This window comes from Ahaetulla prasina, chromosome 13 (assembly GCF_028640845.1).
Source record: "Ahaetulla prasina isolate Xishuangbanna chromosome 13, ASM2864084v1, whole genome shotgun sequence".
In the NCBI taxonomy this organism is placed as follows: domain Eukaryota; kingdom Metazoa; phylum Chordata; class Lepidosauria; order Squamata; family Colubridae; genus Ahaetulla; species Ahaetulla prasina.
Genome location: NC_080551.1, coordinates 19,664,065 through 19,686,760, shown reverse-complemented (window position 1 = coordinate 19,686,760; position 22,696 = coordinate 19,664,065). Strand labels below are relative to the sequence as shown.

At 40.7% G+C, this 22,696-nt stretch overlaps 1 protein-coding gene across 1 annotated transcript in view; it reads left to right on the top strand.

Moving 5' to 3' along the window:
* The window catches only part of MYO5C (myosin VC), a 58,128-nt gene extending 37,194 nt beyond the window's left edge, over nt 1–20,934 (top strand). Inside the window, exons 29-41 of the mRNA XM_058156171.1 lie at nt 1,953–2,133; nt 3,670–3,763; nt 5,125–5,179; nt 6,955–7,117; nt 8,712–8,799; nt 8,906–9,004; nt 10,616–10,770; nt 11,479–11,568; nt 13,950–14,100; nt 15,616–15,898; nt 17,685–17,859; nt 19,651–19,731; nt 20,435–20,934. Of these exons, the coding sequence (XP_058012154.1) occupies nt 1,953–2,133; nt 3,670–3,763; nt 5,125–5,179; nt 6,955–7,117; nt 8,712–8,799; nt 8,906–9,004; nt 10,616–10,770; nt 11,479–11,568; nt 13,950–14,100; nt 15,616–15,898; nt 17,685–17,859; nt 19,651–19,731; nt 20,435–20,587 (1,768 nt within the window). The 3' untranslated portion in view covers nt 20,588–20,934. The remainder of the gene's footprint in view (nt 1–1,952; nt 2,134–3,669; nt 3,764–5,124; nt 5,180–6,954; nt 7,118–8,711; nt 8,800–8,905; nt 9,005–10,615; nt 10,771–11,478; nt 11,569–13,949; nt 14,101–15,615; nt 15,899–17,684; nt 17,860–19,650; nt 19,732–20,434) is intronic.
* The last annotated feature ends 1,762 nt before the right edge of the window (nt 20,935–22,696 follow it).

Genomic DNA, 22,696 nt, shown 5'->3' with positions numbered 1-22,696 from the left:
TACGGGCGCTCAAATTTGTGAACCAGTAAGGAAGGGAAGAGAATTCAACCTCTGGGAATGGCGGTAGAGCAGGAGCTATGGAGAAACAAAGGAGTTTTTGCTCCTTTGTTAGGTGAATTTCAGCCCATTGAAAACTTAGGCTATTCAATCAAATGTTTTGATCAGACAAGGCCTCTGTGGCTCAGACTGGTAAAACAGTCTATTAACACAGCTGCCTGCAATTACTGCAGGTTCAAGCCCCACCAGGCCCAAGGTTGACTCAGCCTTCCATCCTTTATAAGGTAGGTAAAATGAGGACCCAGATTGTTGGGGGCAATAAGTTGACTTTGTATATAATATACAAATGGATGAAGACTATTGCTTGACATAGTGTAAGCCGCCCTGAGTCTTCGGAGAAGGGCGGGATATAAATGCAAATAAAAAAAAAAAGGCGCTACCAGAATCCTCAAATCCATCATCAATTTTAATTGCCAACCTTGACTTACAGTGGTTTTTGACAGCGGAAACCGTTTCTCCTTCTCTTTGCCTGAAACATTGACACTTCCCGCTGTATTTACAAGACCAGCGGTAGAAATCAATCCATCTGTTTGAAACTAAGCCTTAGGTTAACTTTGTTGTATATTTAGATTCATAAAACTAAGTCTTGGATACTTCTAGATTTTGTGGGAGACAGGCGCAATCAGGTTAGATAGATAGTATTAGGGACAGATACCACAAACTGATTCCGCGTAAGTCAGTCTCAAACATTATGGAGAAGACAAACCAGCATCTGGTCTAGAGGTATGTTTACCGCAAGGCTTAGTTTAAAAGTTTTTATTTCAGCAGCTCACCTTTGACATGATTGAAACCTACTCTGTTTATCTCAGCTTTCTTTCTTTTATTTTTAATACTGGGTATTTGGTCTGCAGATACTAAGGATTTGATGTGGTGGACTCAATCTTGGCTTGTTGTGTCTCATGCAAGCAAAGAGAGAAAAGAAAGATGAAAAACTTTTTCTGGGAAACCACCCAAATCACGTCTAAAGTAACTGTAATCCTTTAACTTGTCTTTTAAGCCAGCTCCAAATATCCACAGAGTTGGTGGTCTCATGTACTTTGCAGATGCTCAAGGAGAGGCTAGACCAGTGATGGCAAAACTTTTCGGCACAGAGTGCCGAAAAGGGAGTGCGTGGATGTGCGACACCAAATGCTGAAAAGTGAGCACAGGGAAAAGAGATTTACAAGCCTAGAAGTGGAGCTCTTGCCTCACAATTGTGGTTGTGAGTTCGATCCTAAGTAGAGGCAGATATAAGGTCTCCTGTTTGGGCAGGGGGTTGAACTAGATGACCTGCAAGGTCCCTTCCAACTCTGTTAATCTGTTAAATCAGCTGTATAAAGCCGAGTAAAAAATGTTGAAGAAACATTACATTAGTGCTGGGTACACAAGTGATCAAAACCATTATTACTGTCAAATCAGTATTCAGTAACCAGCAAAGGCAGTGGTGAAATCCATTTTTTTTACTACCAGTTTTGTGGGCGTGGCTTGGTGAGTGTGGTGTGGCTCGGTGGGTGTGGCAGGGGAAGGAGACTGCAAAATCTCCATTCCCACCACACTCCAGGGAAAGGATACTGCAAAATCCCTATTCCCAACCCACTCTGGGGCCAGCCAGAGGTGGCATTTGCCGATTCTCCGAACTCAAAATTTCCGCTACCGGTTCTCCAGAACCTGTCAGAACCTGCTGGATTTCACCCCTGAGCAAAGGTGTAATAAGAATCATGTCAGAATTACAATTGGCCTGAATTTCTAGCTAATTAAAAAGTACTATCCTTATTAACGGGTCATTTTTTTTCCCGGTTTGGGAAAAAACCTTTTTTTTCTCTCCTGAATTTCTTTTGCTCTTGGCAAAGACAAACGTTGTATTATTATGACTATCCTGTTTCTTGTACGCTCTTTTATTGTTGTCCTTCCTCCAGAGTTTTGGAAAAACATTTCCAGGACCAGAAGGAGAACTACGAAAGGGAGATAGACGAAATGAATGCTAAAATAAACCATCTGATTCAAGAAATCACCCACCTGCAGAAACTCTTCAGGGAGGAAAACGACACCAATGAATGCATCCGTCTCCAAGTTTCCAGGCTAACCTCAGAGAACATGGTGAGGTCTGTTATAGAACTTAGAAATCTCTTCTAGAACCAAATGGCTTCCTAATTGAAACAGGTGAGCAGATAGCAAAACCAGGCGTAGCTACAGGTAGTCCTCAAACTTACAGTCACTGCTGGGACCAGAATATCCATTGCAAACATTCTTGGTGGTTAAGTGAGTCGCGTCCCATTTTACGACCTTTTTTGGGGGATGAATGTAAGTGAATTTAAGGGAATCGTGCCAGCTGTTATTGTTCCAAAGGTACTTTTTCAAGACCTGAGTAGTGCAAATGGCTCCGGTATAGTCTGCACCCCAACAGTGCACAGCTTAAATGTCTGTGGAGATTCTCGGTCATCGTTCGTAAGAACCGGTTGCAAATCGCTTCCCTCAATTGCTGTTGTAATTTCAAGAGTTGCTAAACCAAAGATTGTAAGTTGAGGGCTACCTGTATTACAGAATTGGCCTGCAGATCTCGCATGCAAGCATGTTGCCTGTTTTTTTTTTTAACCGTTGGCTCGCAAGCTGCTGGCTTGATTTTGTGAGATCAATCAGTCAATCAGAGTAGAGCTGGAAGGGACCTTGGAGGTCTTCTAGTCCAACCCCCTGCTCAAGCAGGATACCCTGGCCTATACCATTTCAATAGAAATTATTCGGTAAAGAAGAGTAACTAGGAACTTCATAGGCACTGAATCAAGACCAACTACAACCTTCTTCAAAGAAAACTTTATTGAACCATAGAGTAACAGGCATCTCCAAAACAGGATTTATGTTGTGGTTCACCAGCAGCCTGTGAAACTGGCAGCGGAGTTGGACAATGAGGAGGCTGGGAGGACAATGGGCCAGTCCTGGAGTCTGGGGAAGGCTCTTAGGAGGGCTCTGCGTCGGAGGCAGAGATGGGGCCAGGGCCATCTGGGAGCGATGCGTGGACTCCAGAGCCTCCAGAGGCGGACAGCAGAGAGGCAGAGGAACAGGAGGAGCCTATTCCTAGTGCACGCATACGAAGAGCTGCCAGAAAGCAAGAGCAGCTGAAGCAAAAAAGAGAACTCGGGAGTAAGGCCAGGAGATGATTGGCCCCTCTTATAAGGCTTAAAAGAGCAGCAAAGGCTCTTGGGCTCTTTGTAGGAAAGCAACGTTGCTAGATCTGTAGCAACAATTCTAGTTGGCGTCTCTTGTTTTTGAATTTCACAGGGCTTTGCCAAGAAAAGCCTTTGGCAGGGTGCCAAAGAAGACAAAGGTTTGTGATAAGGCCAAAGGACTTTTTCTGAAGGACTTTGTTTTGGATTTAATTTAGACTAAGCTGAGAATGAAGTAATTCTCAGCTGTTCTAATAAAATATGTTTGTTTAGGACTGATTGTGTCCGGTAATAACTACTTGGGCCTAGGTCACAACAATTTATGGCGCATATCAAAGTCTTCTTTACTTCAAAGAAAGTGAATAATAGTTACTGGAGAAACGATTGTTGTTGTTGTTCTTATAATAATTATAAAAATAGAGGAATGAGATAGTTATCAGATTCTTCCCTCCCCTTATTTCTTTTTTGGTTGAAGATTATGCCGGACCTTAAGCTGCAGGTTTCTGAACTCCAGAAGCAGAAACTGGATCTTGAGAATCGTCTTCAAGATGAACTTGCCAGGAAAAATGGTAATTTGTACAATGGGGAGAACATTTTTTTTTTTTTGGTCACGGATGTTCTATTTTGGTGAGACGAGAATCGGCTCGAAGTTTTGTGCATAAGCTCAGTCATGGTTTTAGTTTCTGTCATGCTCACTTCATAGAAGACAGGACAGTATCTTGCATGTCATGTCAAACCCTCCCCGTCTCCACCCAAGAGCCAGAATGGTTGATGGTAAAGGTCCTGACCTAAAAGAGGGAGTCCTGAGTTCAAGTCCTGTGTAGGCATGGAAGCTGGCCAGATGAGTTTGTGTTGGTTAATCTTTTAGCCCAAGAGGTGAAGTCGAAAAATATCTAGCAACTTTCATTGAACCAGATTATAGTCCATAACATTCAACAAAGAGGGCTTCATCCTGCAGTGGGTTGATTTGACTTTATAATCTGAGAGAGAGGGAGGGAAGGAAAGAGAGAGAGAGAAGGAAGAGAGAGGGAGGGTAGGAAAGAGAGAGAAGGAAAGAGGGGGGAGGGAAAGAAGGAAAGAGAGAAAGGGAGGGAGAGAGGGAGGGAGAGAGAGGGGGGAAAGAGAGAAAGAAAGACAGAGGGAGAGAAAGAGAAGGAAAGAAAGAGAAGGAAAGAGAGGAAGGGGGAGAGAGAGGGAAAGAGAGAAGGAAAGAAAGAAGGAAAGAGAGAGAGAAGGAAAGAGGGAGGGAAGGAAAGAGAGAGGGGGAGAGAGAGGGAAAGAGGGAGAGAGAGAGAGAAGGAAAGAGAGAGAGGGAGAGAAAGAGAGAAAGAGAGAGAAAGAAGGAAAGAGAGTGGGAGGGACAGAGAGGGAAAGAGTGAGAGAGAGAGGGAAAGAGAGAAGGAAAGAAAGAAGGAAAGAGAGAGAGAGAGAGAGAGAGAAGGAAAGAGAGAGTGAGGGAGAGAGGTGTCTCATTTCACCTATCGTTAAAAAAAAGAGAGCTATTGTTGGAAGACTTTTTATTCTATATAATCTTCATGTTTTATTAGGTTTTAAAACTCTGCCATCCATAAACTGCTGCCTAGTAACAGCCGTGGATGGAGGCTGCACTTTAGAAAGACTTAATTATTCATGTTCTGTGAAATTGTTTTCTCTGTTTAATGTGAGGTCGCATTATATATGGCGAATCTTGCTGCATCATTTATATTATGCATCTGGAAGACTTGTTGGATGAACTTTGCAAATTTCTAGGTTACTTTTCCTCTTCTTTGTCTCATGTGTTTCCCTGTATTGTTCCGTTAGTCTTCCTGGATCCCATTCAGCCTCTCGTTAAGTATTCTAGCATGTAAAAATATGATTGCTATCATCATATTCAAGGTATTAAATTCTAATGCGAGTTCACGGATTAAAACGCTTATCTTTATTGTTGAAGAGAAAACGGAAGATTGGACGCCTCAAACCCCAGATGAGGAACGCTCACAAAAACAGTAAGAAGACTTCAATCTAAAAAAAGAAATAAAGATAATTTATTATAGATTATAATAATAAATATTAAAGATTGGGCCATGTGACTTTAGATTTATCTGGGCATTGAACTTTAGAAGCGGTAGTTTTGTAAAATGATTGAACTAACCACCGAGTACTGTATTAATTAATTAATTAAAGAAGGAAAGAAAGAGAAGGAAGGTTCTGAATTTTAGCCAGGTTACCTGGCGCTGAGGTGGTCTAACTTGGCAGTCTAAAATACGGTTGGTTGCTTTGTGTTCACTTGTGTTGTGCAAACACAGCCGGATTAAACGGAAAGGAAGACCTTACGATGATTATATTGGAAACGTATAAGAAATTGCCACTTGAAGGCCTTCTGTGTTTTTGCAACTGATGGTTTCATTTAACAGCTTCTTAGAAAGTGATCTTGTACCACAGAGTACTGTGAAAGATTTCATTTGCTGATTTCTACAGAAACGGCCCCCTCTTTAAATAAAATAAAAAAATAGATAAATAGCTAAAACAAGAAGACAAATACATACAATTTAATGTTTGTAATCATTGCATGGATTATTGTTATAAGAAAAACACCACAAATAGCTGTTAAGTGATACAACCTTTCCTTTTTTTTCTCTTTCTATGTTTTTAATGTAAAAAAAGTTTAATAAAGTATACTAAAAAAAAAAAAGGTAGGAGGGACTTTCCCCCCCCCCCCACCCGATCTGGGGATTTAAACAAAAAAGAAGCTTGAAATGCATTTTTATCCATGGGCTGTCAGACTCCTGAATGAGAAATAACATCATAACTTAAGGGGTGTGCATAAGAGCACAAAATTTCCTACCGTTCCTGTCCTATTATTCTCTTCATTATAATATTATATGCATACTTTTACTTATACTTTTATTTATATATACTGTTTCTCTCATGATGAGTTATTTTTATGTTGATGATTGTATATACTGTTGTGACAAAATAAAATAAATAATAAAAAAAAACTACTTAGCACGATGGACTTGCAGGGCTGGCGCAGCGTGTAACATGTTCACACTGGTGCAATAGGTCTGGGTGTTTTCTTAATATGATTTATTGGGTTAGGGATTTTTTTTGTCTTCACTGTGAGTTGTATTGTGTTGGGGGGAGTACACTGAGGGAGCTCCCCCAATCTCATTGTAAATACGTTGTGCAGTGACAATAAAGGTTATTATTTATTTATTTATTATTTATTTATTTATTTATTTATTTATTTATTTATTTATTTTGTCACACAGTATATATAAGCATAAGCATGAAATCATTTTACAATATATAAGCATATATATGAGTATGAGTATGTAATAACTATATTAATTGGATATAACGAAAGGAAACAATAGGACAGGAATGGTAGGCACGCTGGTGCTCTTATGCACGCCCCTTACAGACCTCTTAGGAATGGGGTGAGGTCAATAGTAGACAGTTTTTGGTTGAAGCTTTGGGGATTTTGGGAAGAGACAACCGAGTCAGGTAGTGCATTCCAGGCATTAACCACTCTGTTACTGAAGTCATATTTTCTGCAATCAAGATCGGAGCGGTTCACATTAAGCTTAAATCAATTGTGTGCTCGTGTATTGTTGCAATTGAAGCTGAAATAGTCTTCGATAGGAAGGACATTGTAGCAGATGATTTTATGAGTTATACACAGGTCATGTCGAAGGCGGCGTAGTTCTAAATTTTCTAATTTAGAATTATTATTATTATTATTATTATTATTATTATTGTTATTATTAATGCTTTTTAGAGCCTTGCCACTTCGAAAGGACGTTTCTGCTAAAGGAAAGACGGTATCCACGTTGCCAGAGTTTCAGAGGGACGGGGACCGTCTGGAGAAACAGTCTGAAAGAGCAAATGGGACTGGAAGCAAAACATGGCCGGATGTGGCGTATCTCACCATGGAAAACACAGTAAGGAAGACCCAGAAGCTCGGAAAGGTTTATTGTAAACTGCTAAAAAAATAAGCAAGTCTCACCATTGTCCCAAAGGTGCTTTTTTCCAAAAGGCAACTGGACTTTCTTGGTTTGTTTTTTCCCCCTTTGAAGTAAACCGAAGAAGCTTCTTGGATGAGAAAGTCCAAAGGAAAAAAACACCTTTGGGACAACCATGACCTGAAGGATTGAGAGTCTCCCATAGACAAGGACCACCATTGTTCTCCTTTATTAGGAAGATTAGATAAGAAAGATAACAAGCTTGTAAACCTGTTCATTTACATAATGTCCTGCTCAAGGAATAGAGTAGAGTAGAGTAGAGTAGAGTAGAGTAGAGTAGAGTAGAGTAGAGTAGAGTAGAGTAGAATAGAACAGAACAGAATAGAATAGAATAAAATTGAATAAGGAGTACAGTAGAGTAGAGTAAACTAAACTAGACTAGAATAAGAAGTAGAGTAGAGTAGAATAGAATTAGGAGTAGACTAGACTAGACTAGACTAGACTAGACTAGACTAGACTAGACTAGAATAGAATAGAATAGAATAGAATAGAATAGAATAGAATAAGGAGTAGAATAGAGTAGAGTAGAGTAGAGTAGACTAAGATAGGATAGGATAGGATAGGATAGGATAGGATAGGATAGGATAGGATAGGATAGGATAGGATAGGATAGGATAGGATAGAATGAAATAGAATAGAATAGAATAGAATAAGGAGTAGAATAGAATAGAGTAGAGTAGAGCAGAGCAGAATAGACTAGACTAGACTAGACTAGACTAGACTAGAATAGAATAGAATAGAATAGAATAGAATAGAATAGAATAGAATAAGGAGTAGAATAGAGTAGAGTAGAGTAGAGTAGACTAAGATAGGATAGGATAGGATAGGATAGGATAGGATAGGATAGGATAGGATAGGATGGGATAGATGAAATAGAATAGATAGAATAGAATAGAATAGAATAGAATAAGGAGCAGAATAGAACAGAATAGAATAGAGTAGAGCAGAGCAGAGTAGACTAGACTAGACTAGAATAGAATAGAGAAGAGAAGAGAATAACAGAGTTGGAAGGGACCTTGGAGGTCCTCTAGTCCAATCCTCTGCTTAGGCAGGAAACCCTACACTACTTCAGGCAAATGGTTATCCAACCTCTTATTAAAAACTTCCAGTGTTGGAGCATTCACAACTTCTGGAGAAAAATTGTTCCACTGATGAATTGTTCTCACTGTCAGGAAATTTCTCCTTTGTTCTAAGTTGCTTCTCTCCTTGATCAGCTTCCACCCGTTGCTTCTTGTCCTGCCCTCAGTCACAAACAAGTTCATTGATATTAACTATTTCCTTTTAAAACATGCATTGCATTGACGAAATACCTATCAACTTGAGATGGAGGCTTGCCAAAATCCAGCCTCTACTCTGTTAGTACACCATGTTAGAAAGACAGTGGCTTTCCAACACTTGCTATTGGTCAGTAGCCAACCCAAATATTGGATACAGGATGCAAATGCCATTCCTGGAACCGACAAAGTCCATTTTAATGTGCATTTTCTTCCCCTCGATCCCGCTGACATCCTAGGATCTAGAAGAAGAGCTGGATAAGAAAGACCGGTTGATAAAGAAACTTCAGGATCAGATCAGAACCCTTAAAAAATCCATTGAGACAGGTAAGAATTTTTCACGCCTAACACTTTTTATTGTAAAATTCAATTTTGTGACACTGATCGGCTTTTCCCCCCCTCCTGGAAGTAACTATATTTTGATACTGAACAGGCAATGAAGAATCCCCGTCTTCCGTGCTGAGAGAATACCTGGGGATGTTGCAGTACCGAAAGGAAGATGAAGCAAAAATCGCCCAAAATCTGATCCTTGGTACGTCTGTAACATTTTGCATTTCCGTTAAAGGAAGCCAAGGCAAAACCCAACCCAAGACGTTAAATGTTATGAAAGACTTTGGGCTGTGGTCGGTCCTTACATTTTTCCTCTTCCTTCTTCTGACCTACCTTTGAAAGGCATGTGATATTTGTGTAGTGGGGAGGGGTCTGTGTGTTTTTTTCCCCTATAACTACTCTATAAACTGTTCATTCTTCAAGCTTAAACCCTTGGAAGACTCCAGAATCCTGAATTTCCTTCTCCTTCTCTGATCTACCATTACTGTAAGTCACATCTGAAAAACAATCAAATTGTTACTGAGAGCTTTCTCCTTCCTTCCTTCCTTCCTTCCTTCTTTTCTTTCTTCCTTCTTTGCACCTTTCCTCCCTCCCTCCCTCCCTTCCTTTCATTTCTCCTTCCTTCCTTCCTTCTTTTCTTCTTTCCTTCCTTCTTTGCATCTTTCCTCCCTCCCTCCCTCCCTTTCCTTCCTTCCTTCTTTCCTCTCCTTCCTTCCTTCTTTCCTTCTTTGCTCCTTTTCTTCCTTCCTCCTCCCTCCTCCTTCCTTCCATTTGTCCTTCCTTCTTTCTTTGCTCTTTCCTCCTCCTCCTCCTCCCTCCCTCCCCCCCTTCTTTCTTACCTCCTTTCTCCCTCCCTCCCTCTCGTTTCTCCTTCCATTACTCCTTCTTTCCTTCCTCCCTTCTATGTCTCCTTCCTTCCTTCCTTCTTTTCTTCTTTCCTTCCTTCTTTGCATCTTTCCTCCCTCCCTCCCTTTCCTTCCTTCCTTCCTTCCTTCCTTCCTCTCCTTCCTTCCTTCCTTCTTTCCTTCCTTCCTTCTTTGCTCCTTTTCTTCCTTCCTCCCTCCCTCCCTTCCTTCCATTTGTCCTTCTTTCTTTCTTTGCTCTTTCCTCCCTCCCTCCCTCCCTTCCTCCCTCCCCCCTTCTTTCTTACCTCCCTTTCTCCCTCCCTCCCTCTCGTTTCTCCTTCCATTACTCCTTCTTTCCTTCCTCCCTTCTATGTCTCCTTCCTTCCTTCCTTCCTTCCTTCCTTCCTTCCTTCCTTCCTTCCTTCCTTCCTTCCTTCCTTCTCTGAACAGTATTCACAAAGCCGGAATAGCTCTGGCTGGTAAAGCCTGTTATTAGAACACAGTAGCCTGCAATTACTGCAGGTTCGAGCCCGGCCCAAGGTTGACTCAGCCTTCCATCCTTTATAAGGTAGGTAAAATGAGGACCCAGATTGTTGGGGGGGCAATAAGTTGACTTTGTAAAAAATATACAAATAGAATGAGACTATTGCCTTACACACTGTAAGCCGCCCTGAGTCTTCGGAGAAGGGCGGGGTATAAATGTAAACAAAAAAAAAAAGCAAGCATGGAGACCTTGCAAACCCCCAACTTTGAGCAACCTTGATCTGATGGTCAGGAGGCTGGTAGTTCAACAATATTTGGGTCGGGGCGTAGCACAGCTTTTCCAAATCTATCTCAAATAGCAAATAAAAATATAATAAAAATAAAAAGCTCCAGACAATCTCATTGAAGGCAGCTTTTCCCTGAAAAAGCTCTAAACCTCTTTTAGTGCCCATTAAATCCTACATTTAATTTTTGTATCCCTGCAGATCTGAAACCCCGTGGAGTGGTTGTCAATATGATTCCTGGCTTGCCAGCTCATATCCTCTTTATGTGCGTAAGATATGCGGATTATTTGAACGACGACAGCATGCTGAAGTCGTTTATGAACATGGCCATCAATGGCATAAAACAAGTCATTAAGGTAAGGATCACTTGAGCAGAGCGATCGCTTCAAAATCACATGGCAATTCTGTGGGAATGTTTACAAAACAGAAACCTCCAACACACTTGATTTAGTAGGAAGAAAACAAAGTGTGGGTGGCTACAAAGCTGAGGTGGCGCAGTGGTTAGAGTGCAATACTGCAGGCTACTTCAGCTGACTACTAGCTGCAGTTTGACTGTTCAAATCTCACCAGCTCAAGATTGACTCAGCCTTCCATCCTTCCGAGGTGGGTCAAATGAGGACCCACATTGTTGGGGGCAAGTAAACCGCTTAGAAAGGGCTGTAAAAACACTGAAGTTGAACACATATAAGTTTAAGTGCTATTCCTTCCTTCCTTCCTTCCTTCCTTCCTTCCTTCCTTCCTTCCTTCCTTCCTTCCTTCCTTCCTTCCTTCCTTCCTTCCTTCCTTCCTTCCTTCCTTCCTTCCTTCCCAGGCCATTCCAGCAGTGGAATCTTGAAACTCAAAAAAAAAAAAAAAGTGGTGTTATTAGCCATGAAACCTCAAAAATACACTTTCCCCTAAAAAATTTCCACAATTTTGGCCACTACTGTACACTCAGAATTGGAACCAGGATTTCAGTTGCTAAGCAAGACGGTTGTTAAGTGAGCTGCACTTAACAACCCATTTTTTTAAAAAAATTTGTGCATATAAAATATAAAATTAAAGAAAAGTGTGTCATTATTTAGGAACACGCCGAAGACTTTGAGATGTTATCCTTCTGGCTTTCGAATGCCTACCATTTTCTTAACTGTCTGAAGCAGTACAGTGGTGAAGAGGTAAGATTATCTTCAACCTAGGCTTGTATTTATGAACAGTTTAATACACAGTCTTGGTATTTTATTTATTTTTATTTATTTTTATTTATTTATTTTGTCACAACAGTATATATAAGCATAAGCATGAAAGTAACTATATAATATATAAGCATATATATAAGCATAAGTATATAATAACTATATTAATTGGATATAATGAAAGAAAACAATAGGACAGGAACGGTAAGCACGTTTGTGCTCTTATGCACGCCCCTTACAGACCTTTTAGGAATGGGGTGAGGTCAATAGTAGATAGTTTTTGGTTAAAGCTTTGGGGATTTTGAGAAGAGACCACAGAGTCAGGTAGTGTGTTCCAAGCGTTAACAACTCTGTTACAGTCATATTTTCTGCAATCAAGATTGAAGCGGTTAACATTAAGTTTAAATCTATTGTTTGCTCTTGTATTGTTGCGATTGAAGCTGAAGTAGTCTTTAACAGGAAGGACATTGCAATAGATGATTCTATGAGTTAAACACAGGTCCTGTCGAAGGTGGCGGAGTTCTAAGTTTTCTAAACCCAAGATTTCAAGTCTGGTGGCATAAGGTATTTTGTTGTATTCAGAGGAGTGGAGAGCTCTTCTTGTAAAATATTTCTGGACACGTTCAATTGTATTGATGTCCGAAATGTGGTATGGGTTCCAGACAGGCGAGCTGTATTATGTTGGTTGGCTGAAAAGAACCACTTCTATAAATTAGATCGTTGTGCTCACCATCCTGTGTTCATAGCACTTTGCTGGCCATGTGTCTTGTCCCCATAAACTGGGTGCCCAGTGGCTTGCTCCTGGTTTGCTGTTGCTACCAGTACTACCTGTGAACTGGTAGTAAAAGCGGCGGGAGGCTCTGGCCACCTGCCCGGATGTTATCATGGATGATCTGTGCATGCACAAAAGCGCGTGTGCGCGCTCCCGTTGCAAACCGGTAGTAAAGCTAAGTAGAACCCACCCCTGGTGCCAAGGTTTTCAAGTTGGTACTTCATTAATCTCTGTCTCTGCCAAGGGGAATATTTCCTGCCAGTTTATGAGCTGAGGAAAAGGGGTAAGACAACCTGTTTTTACAGGCTGAAGTGTCACCTCTGATCATACCATAGAAGAGATCACCTGCCTTGGCCAGGTGATAAGAGAGGCAGAATCCTGTGCCATGATTTTTTTAAAAAAATTGTTTTGCTTCTAATTAATACTTCAGCTTCAACCAAAACAATACAAGAGCACACAAGGGGCCTCTGGTGGCTCAACAGACTAAGCAGTCTGTTATTAACACAGCTGCTTGCAATTACTGCAAGTTCAAGCCCCACCAGGCCCAAGGTTGACTCAGCCTTCCATCCTTTATAAGGTAGGTAAAATGAGGACCCAGATTGTTGGGGGCAATAAGTTGACTTTGTATATAAATATACAAATAGGATGAAGACTATTGCTTAACACAATGTAAGCCGCCCTGAGTCTTCGGAGAAGGGCGGGATATAAATTCAAATTAAAAAAAATCGATACAAACTCATAGTAAACCGATCCAAACTAGACTGCAGAAAATACGATTTCAGTAACAGAGTTGTCAACTCCTGGAATGCATTACGAGACTCTTTCTTCCCCAAATCCCCAAAACTTTCACCTTAGACTGTCTACTATAGACCTCACCCCATTCCTAAGAGGTCTGTAAGGGACGTGCATAAGCGCACCAGTGTGCCTACCATCCCTGTCCTAATGTTTTCTTTTATTCGTATCCTTTTCCTGTATTTATAATTATGTTTACACTTGTATTTGTCATAAAATACATGCTTGATGAAATAAATAAATAAAATAAAATAAATAAATAAAATAAATTGGGATACGAAGTTGCCAATATAAGCAAGACAAAGCAGCTGTTTTCAGGGATGGGAACAATTTAACGCCACTCAATTTGTGGACAGGAGATTTTGCAGTTTTATGTAAATAAATTCTGGCTTTATTTAATTTCTCTTGAAGTGTAAGAAATTTAATTTTAACTTATGGTGATATCTATCCTCTCCTCCCCCGCCCTTTTAGCTATTTCTAGGTATTCGGAAATGTCTTAGAAATAGCATATTTTCACTCTTGAGTTGCACAATTGCTGTTCACCAAAATGCACTTAAATTTAAGAATTCTGCAGAAGAAGAAAACTATCCCTAATATTTTCCAATAAAATTAAATGGAATGACTGGCTCTGTAATTTGTTTATATTCCGTTGTACTAGCGAAAAAATACGCACATGGATACTGTTGGCTAAGCTACATCAAAAGCTCTGCACTAGTATGTACGTAGTACTAGCAGAGATGTATAATTCGTTTGTGATCTTAATTGTCCTATGTTAATAATGCTGCAATTGACTTTCCAGGAATTTATGAAGCACAACACACCGCAACAAAATAAGAACAATCTGATCCACTTTGATCTGTCCGAATACAGGCAGGTCCTTAGCGATCTGGCCATTCGTATATATCATCAGTTTATCGGTGTAATGGAGACCAGTATTCAGCCAATGATAGGTAAGGTTTTAGATCGACATTAGCGATAATAGATTTCATAAAGCGCTTCTATCAGGGTCCCATAGCAAACAGAACTCTGAGGCAAGCAGGTTCCTCAAAGAACAGTTTTATTGGACATGTCATATTGGCACAGGCTGGTGAAAACCGACTCTAAAAGTTCCCACGGTTTTCACCTAATTAAAAGTTAAAGATTTCCCCTCTTTCGCAAACAACCAGTCCCATGGTCCAACCAAGGTGCTGTCCAGTCACTTGGAAACTTCACTCCTCCTTTCCTCAGCCACCTGCAGGAATATCCTTGGTTCTCAAGGGAAACTATTTTGTTTTGACTACAAAACTCCCAACTATCTCTACTCCCCTCCTTCCTATCCCTCAGCACCATTGTGGCAACACTGAAGCCTTCAAGAGGGCTTCAGTCAGGCCAGCTTCAGAGTTGACACCTTGGTTATTTGAAACCCTGTTGGGAAATCGGGAGTTAGAGAGACGGCGATTCTGAAACACTTAACTCAAATGTTTGTGTGACTATAAACCTCTTGAGTGAATTCTGGTTCTTTCTTTGTTTCTTTATGTGTGTTATGTATGCAGAGCAGTGGTGAAATCTAAATTTTTTTGCCACCGGTTCTGTGGGCGTGGCTTGGTGGGCATGTGACTGGGTGGGCGTGGCCAACTTTTAAAAAAAAAACTTTTTAAGCATTTTTTTTTACTACCGGTTCTCCGGAAGTAAAAGCAGGAAGTAACCATGACCAGGCAGGTGGGTGGAGCCTCAAACTGCCATCGTTACCGGTTCTCCAAACCACCAGCCATCATCGCTACCAGATCGGACGAACCGGTCCGAACCAGGAGCATTTCACCCCTGATGCAGAGGCTTAAACTTTTGATTTTCTACTCATTGCCCTGGGATTCAATTCTCTTGAGATTTTTTTTTCCTAGGTTAAAGGGTAACCCCCCCCGCACTCCCTCCGCTTTTGGCACACGACAGCAAAAAGGTTATCCATCACTGTCCTAAAGCAGGGGTCCCCAACCTTGGCCACTTTAAGCCGGGTGGACTTCAACTCCCAGAATTCTGGGAGTTGAAGTCCATCCGGCTTAAAGTGGCCAAGGTTGGGGACCCCTGTCCTAAAGCACTTAGAAAATGCATATTTTGGTCCTTAACTGAAAGTCACCTCCACGAATTTGAATCCAGCCGTCCCGTTTTGAATATTGATTTATTGATCAAAAGATTGCATATGCTGCTAGGGCAAATGGAGACGCTGTCCATTTTAAAACAACAACAACAACAACAACAACAACAACAAAACCTGCCTGGCTTTTATCTCCATTTTTAGCATCCCTGAAAGACAAACCAATTCCTGAGGAAGCATCCCCCTCGTTTTTCCCCCCCGGCGTAATCAGAATAAGGAGGATGATATTTTAAGCACGGGTAGCAGATTTCAACCCACATTTATTTTCCAAAGCTAAACAAAATCCTTATTATTTTACTTTTTTTTTTTTTGCATGCTTCCTGTTCTCTTTCTACAGTGCCAGGAATGCTGGAATATGAAAGTCTTCAAGGGATTTCGGGCTTAAAACCGACCGGATTTCGCAAACGTTCTTCTAGCATTGATGACACAGATGCTTACACGATGACCTCCATCTTGCAACAGCTTAGCTATTTTTACACAACCATGTGTCAGAACGGCTTAGACCCGGAACTTTTAAAGCAAGCTGTGAGGCAGCTTTTCTTTCTGATTGGAGCAGTTACTCTGAATAGTCTCTTTCTTCGGAAAGACATGTGCTCTTGCAGAAAAGGAATGCAAATAAGGTAATCCTGCACTTTGAATAATAATAATAATAATAATTATAACTATCATTTTGTGTAAATAAAATAATAATAATAATGAGAAACAACTTGAAAAACTCACCAGATATCAAGATTTGAGAATCGAATTGCAGAGATTCTGGCATAAACCAGTACAGGTGGTTCCAGTGGTACTCGGCGCACTGGGAGCTGTGCCTAAAGACCTAGGCAAGCACTTAAAAGCAATTGGCGCTGACAAGATCACCATTGGTCAGCTGCAGAAGGTCACCTTACTGGGATCTGCTCTCATAATTCGCCGATACATCACGCAGTCCTAAATGCTTGGGAAGTGTTCGACTAGTGATCTGTGATACGAAATCCAGCATAGTTATCTCGTTTGCTGTGTATATTGTCATTTTGTGTAAATAAAATAACAACAACAACAACAACAACAACCATGTCCAAGAATTTTATAAGATACATCAACAATAACACCAGCAGAACTGCAAAAAACTGCGCTACCTGGAACATCATACATCTTAAGGTATTTGGTTGATACCTAGGACACTGGCAGCAACCCGTATCAACCATTAGCACCAGTCAATGCTATTTGTGATGTATTTTTTAATGTTCAATTGACTGAGTTTCATTTTTAATGAATAAAGTAAATAACAACAACAACAACAACAACTCTAGATCTTGCACTTCCATTTAAAGGGAGGGAAAAGAATCTCAAAAGCAACCCCCCAAAATTAAAGTTACAAACTTAAATCGGATTGCATAAGTAAGATGGATAAGCAACATGCAAAGTTGTGATAGGCGGTTTGGTACCAAAAAATTAGGCTAATGGTTTACACGAGTTCTCAATCACAAATCATAAATGGTTTATAAATTATATTTAGCTCATTTTGCCCATCGTACTTAAGCCAGTGTCAAACTAACCACATTGGGACTTCAGTGCTAAGTGTAATCCCAGATAGTATCGGGAGATTAATGAGAGCAACAGATCAAGATAGCCAGAATATTTGGTTAGGTCCACTAATATTTCATTGCATTTTACACAAACTGAATTATTGCAAGGGAAAATGGGAAGCAAACTAGAGGAGACATATAATCAGGGAGAAGGGAAAATGCTGTTTTAAATGATGGCAAACGTTTTAAAATAAAAAAGGATCCATTTTTGAGAGCACCACGAAAGGTACCCATTCCACAGAATCTCTCTCTCTGCTTCGAAAGGTAAATGTTTAATGTAGGGGTGTCATTGAGGGCCGCATCAGGGGCCATACTCCGGGGCCAGCCAGAGGTGGCATTTGCCAGTTCTCCGCACTACTCAAATTTTCCACTACCGGTTCTCCAGAACCTGTCAGAACCTGTTGGATTTCACCCCTGGGTCATAGGTTAAGTCTTGTGTTCATACAACTGCAGAATGTCGAAGAAATTATACACAAGTTTACACTCAATGCAAGGGTTTGCAAAAAGCACCTAACGTGCTGCTACATACACAAATTAAGTCCGGTGGTAGTCCCAAGGATTTCAGCTCAGATACAGCCCATCTTCTAAAGCAGGGGTCCCCAGCCCTTGGTCTGTGAACCAGAACCAGGCCACGGCATGCCAAGACCCGGGCCATGCAATCAAGCGACGCCCCATCAGTGGAATGCAAGCAACATGCGAAACCACGGCCCCTCCAATCCACAGAAAAAGCCTCTCCATGGAACCGATCCCTGGTGCCCAAAAGGTTGGGGTGAGGGGGCACTGCTTTAAATTTAAAAGGATGTTTCAAATAAAATGGTCATTTTCTGCTTCATCTCAGGTGCAACATCAGCTACCTAGAAGAATGGCTGAAGGAGAAGAACCTGCAGAGCAGTTCTTCAAAGGAGACGTTGGAGCCTCTTTCGCAAGCCGCCTGGCTTCTTCAGGTCAAAAAGGTCACAGAGGAAGATGCCAAAGAGATCTCGGAGCACTGCACAACCCTCTCGGCTGTGCAGGTATTGAATTAATAAAGGAGAATGTTTGTAGCTCAGGGTTGAAATGAAGGGGTCCTTGGATGCTGTCTGAGCTTGGTTGTTTTGTGGCGGACATTTCATTACCCAGTGAGGTAACATCATCAGCGCTAGAAGGGAGAGAGGTTTGCAGAGTGGAGGAGGAGGTTGTTGTGGTCCGCCAGCAGCCTGCAGAGCTGGCAGAGGAGTCGGACAGTAAGGAGGCTGGGGAGGACAATGGGCCAGTCCTGGAGTCAGGGGAAGGCCCGGACGAGGGCTCTGCGTCGAAGGCAGAGATGGGGCCAGGGCCATCTGGGAGCGATGCGTGGACTCCGGAGCCTCCAGAGGTGGATAGCAGAGAGGTAGAGGAACAGGAGGAGCCTGTTCCTAGTGCACACATGCTGTCCACCTCTGCAGTTAAAGCAAAAAGGACGACTCGGGAGTAAGGCCAGGAGATGATTGGCCCCTTCTATAAGGCTTAAAAGAGCAGCAAAGGCTCTTGGGTTCTTTGTAGGAAAGCAATGTTGCTACAATTGTTTCTTGACTCCTTCATGGGGTTCTTGTGATAAGGCCGAAGGACTTTTTCTGAAGGCCTTTGTTTTGGATTTAATTTAGACTAAGCTGAGAATGAAGTAATTCTCAGCTATTCTAATAAAATATGTTTGTTTAGGACTGATTTTGTCTGGTAATAACTACTTGGGCCTAGGTCACTAGAGAGGTGAACTGTGGGGTCCTTGGTGCTCTTTGAGCTTGGTTGTTTTCTTAGAGACATTTCATCACCCAACTAGGCAACATCATCCATGCTAGAAGAGAGTGGGTTTTGTGGAGTGGAGGAAGAAGAGAATTGTGGGGTCCTTCATGCTCTCTGAGCTTGGTTGTTTTCTTGCAGGCATTTCATCACCCAAATTAGGGAACATCACCTAGGAGGACATCTTTTCGTGTCAAACAGAGAGTAAACCCCACTTCCTTCTAGGACTGATGACGGTATTTAGTTGGGTAAAGAAACGTCAGCGAGAAAGCAACCATGCTCAGGAAGCACCAAGAACCCTGCAATCCTTCTCCACTCCCTAGACCCCATTCCCTTCTAGCTCTGATGAGGTTACCTAGTTTGGGTAATGAAATGTCCTAAACAACCAAGATCAGAGACCACCAAGGACCCTTGAGTTATTCAATTCCTTCCTGGATTTGAGGGGTTCGTTGACTTTGCTTGTCGGGCTTTGGCAGTGAAGGCTATACACGGTGATCCTCTGACCGGCAAACTGCCAAAACATCGTAATTGTGAGCCAGCTGCCAAGCAACCAAATCACGATCATGTGACTCAGGGGGCACTGCAGTGGCCACAATTCTGAGGACCCGCCGTAAGTCCCTCTTGTTCAGCATCCTTGTAACTTCAAACCGTCACTGAATGTGACAGTGGTAAATTAGGGCTACCTGTATTTTGTTCCTTGATCTTCCCACCATCAGACTCCTGCTGGCTCTCTTCTAGATGACCTTAAGTGCAGTTTTATTTACTATAAATATCCTGTTTTAGGAGGTGTTGTATCATATCTTGGTGTTAGTTCTGTATTTTTGATAGTCACTTAAATCCATAAAGATTCTATTCTGTTCTGTTTATTATTATTCTATTATTACACTACTCTACTCTACTCTTACTCTACTCCTACTCTGCTCCTACTTTACTCTACTCCTACTCCTACTCTACTGTATATTCTACAACTCTAATCTACTCCAGTGCAGTTTTATTTCCTGTTCAGACTGCAGTTTGCAGATCTTAATTTATTTTAATCCTCCCCACAGATAGTAAAAATCCTCAATTCCTACACTCCCATTGATGATTTTGAGAAAAGGATAGTGCCATCCTTTGTTCGTAAAGTACAGGTATGACTTTAACCGCAATACTCTTTATTTCCACCCTCCCTCCCTGGGTATTTTTGGACTTTTAAGTTTTTAAATGCCAAACCTCTTGAGACCTTTTCTGTTTGAAAAGTTGCATGTAAATCAAGGAAATAGATTTTTTTTAAAAATTAAAACCTGCCCTAATGTAATAAATGACTTTCTGTAGAATAGAATAGAATAGAATAGAATAGAATAGAATAGAATTTTCTTTTATTAGCCAAGTGTGATTAGACACACAAGGAATTTGTCTTGGTGCATATGCTCTCAGCGTATATAAAAGATACGTTCGTCAAGAATTCTAAGGTACAATACTTAATGATAGTCATAGGGTACAAATAAGCAATCAGGAACCAATCAATGCCAGTATAAACCGTAAGGATACAAGCAACAAAGTTACAGTCATACAGTCATAAGTGGAAGGAGATGGATGGTGGGAACGGTGAGAAGATTAATAGTAGTGCAGACTTAGTGAATAATTTGATAGTGTTGAGGGAATTATTTGTTTAGCAGAGTGATGGCCTTCGGGGAAAAACTGTCTTTTGTCTAGTTGTTCTGGTGTGCAGTGCTCTATAGCGTCGTTTTAAAGGTAGGAGTTGGAACAGTAGGAGAATGTATCTATATATAACTGCTTGGACCCGTGTATGCATCCAGGCAATTATTAACCTTCTCTTTATTTTAATTTCAGGGAATGCTGAACAATAGACAAAATTCCACCCAGCTGATGCTTGATACCAAATACCTCTTTCAAGTAACATTTCCCTTTACACCTTCCTTACATCCGCTGGAAATGATAGAAATCCCCAGCAGCTTCAAACTGGGCTTCCTCACTAGAATATAGTTACAAGAACGAATGCATTATAAATTCACTCTTTCCCAAAGAGCAAATGCAGCCTGTTCGGTGATGCTTCCATATCAGCGTAAATCTTCGGGCGACGATCCCTAGTTTGCAGCACTGATGATGTTGCCTAGTTCGGTAATGAAACGTCTTACTGAGCTCAGACAGCAACAAGGATTCGAGTGTAAAGCTTTTTTTAAAATGGGCATTAAGTCTGGGGGAGCAATATTTACTTCAGAATGTAAAAAATGGAATACTGTACATTTTGTTACCCTGCCTCTAGGTTAGCATTTCTTAACCTTAGCAACTTTAAGGTATGTGGACTTCAACTCCCAGAATTCTGACTGGCTGGGGGGAATTCTGGGAGTTGAAGTCCACATTTCTTCAAGTTGCTACTTCTTCCATATTGTATCAAGACCTACCTAATTTTAATTTATAATTAAATAAATTTATAGATTTATAAATACGTTTATAATGAAGGACTTTTTCTGTAATAAAGGACTAAGGAAGAGCTTATGTTAACCTATGGCATTTGAAGTGCAGCTTATAGAATTGCACCATTGTAAATATATGGACTAAGACAGGAGTTTCGTTAAGATTTTTTTGTGTGTGAGTGGCGTGTATATAATGATAGACGGTGCCACAGATGAAATGACAATATTCCACTAGATATTGTGTCAAGTCTTTGCCACACCGATAAGCTAACTTCCTACTTAGCTTTTTCTAGGTCATCCAAAACTGGCTAAATGTGTATCTGTTACAACTTTCATCATTCAAAAAAAAAAAGAAATCTTTGTATATGTCAAATGGGGGCAAGGCATTTATATGCACAACAGTAGAAGGATAAACATTTCCCACAACTCAAGCATGGAATTTGAAATTAAATTGGAATTGGTAGAGATGGCAAACGTGATTATTTTGATAAAAGAGAAAAGTAGATTCAGTTTTGCTTCTACAGTGGTAGCTCAGTACTTATCCTTAATTGGTTCAGGGTGCGATGTGATGAGTACCAAAAACGATGAGTACCAAACAATGTTTTCCCATAAGGAATAATATAGTGAGTCCAGTAGTGGGTTTCAAATTTTTTTTACTACCGGTTCTTGGTGGGTGTGGCATGGCTTGGTGGGTGTGGCTTGGTGGGCATGACAGGGAAGGATACTGTAAAATCTCCATTCCCTCTCCAATCCAGAAGGTTACTGCAAAATCCCCATTTCCTCCTGATCAGCTGGGACTTGGGAGGCAGAGAATAGATGGGGGCAGGTCCAGTCAGAATTTTTACTACTGGTTCTCCGAACTACTCAAAATTTCCACTACCGGTTCTCCAGAACTGGTCAGAACCTGCTGAAACCCACCTCTGAGTGAGTCACAAGGCAGCCAACCTTGACAAATTCTAGCTTATGTGCTGAGTACCGGGACAAAATTTTCACATCAAAATGTTTTGAGTACCAAATTTGATGAGTTTCACTGTACTTGGAGACCATTTATGGGCTTCTTGCTTGAGGAAAATGAAGGATTGATTTTAGGGTTCAATGATTTGTTATGATTATAGAACTATTGTGTATTGTTATTCTTGCTAGTCATGAATACATATATGGTACATGTTTATGGTATATTTTTTTATGTTCACATTTAAACTTAAGAGTAAGTGGTGTTTATGATATATAATTCTAATGCTATTTGATTGTTTAATTTGTATACTTTTATACAATGTGTCATTGTTTTAACTTAAGAGTAAGAAGTTACTTTATATTTGTATCTATGTTGAAGAAACTCCAAAGTCAATCCCTTTTTTTCTTGTCACTTTTAAACCTTTTCCCCCTTTTGATCTCCTCTCCCCTAATGTTTCCTTTTCTGTTATTTTGTAAATGCATCTCTTTTTTTTGAAATTTAATAAAGTTCACTTAAAAAAATAATTCTTCGAAGGCGAAAAAACAGCAGAGAAAAGGTCCCCCCCCCCGTTAGCCTCCTCTTCATACATAAGTTGCAAATCTTTCTGCACTGAACTGATGCTGTTATCATTCCAGGTGAAACACAAAGTGCCTTAATTCAAGAGCTCCCAATTTCTCTCTCGTGTTTTCTTTAAACTTTTCATTTGGGGGGAAAAGGTGCACA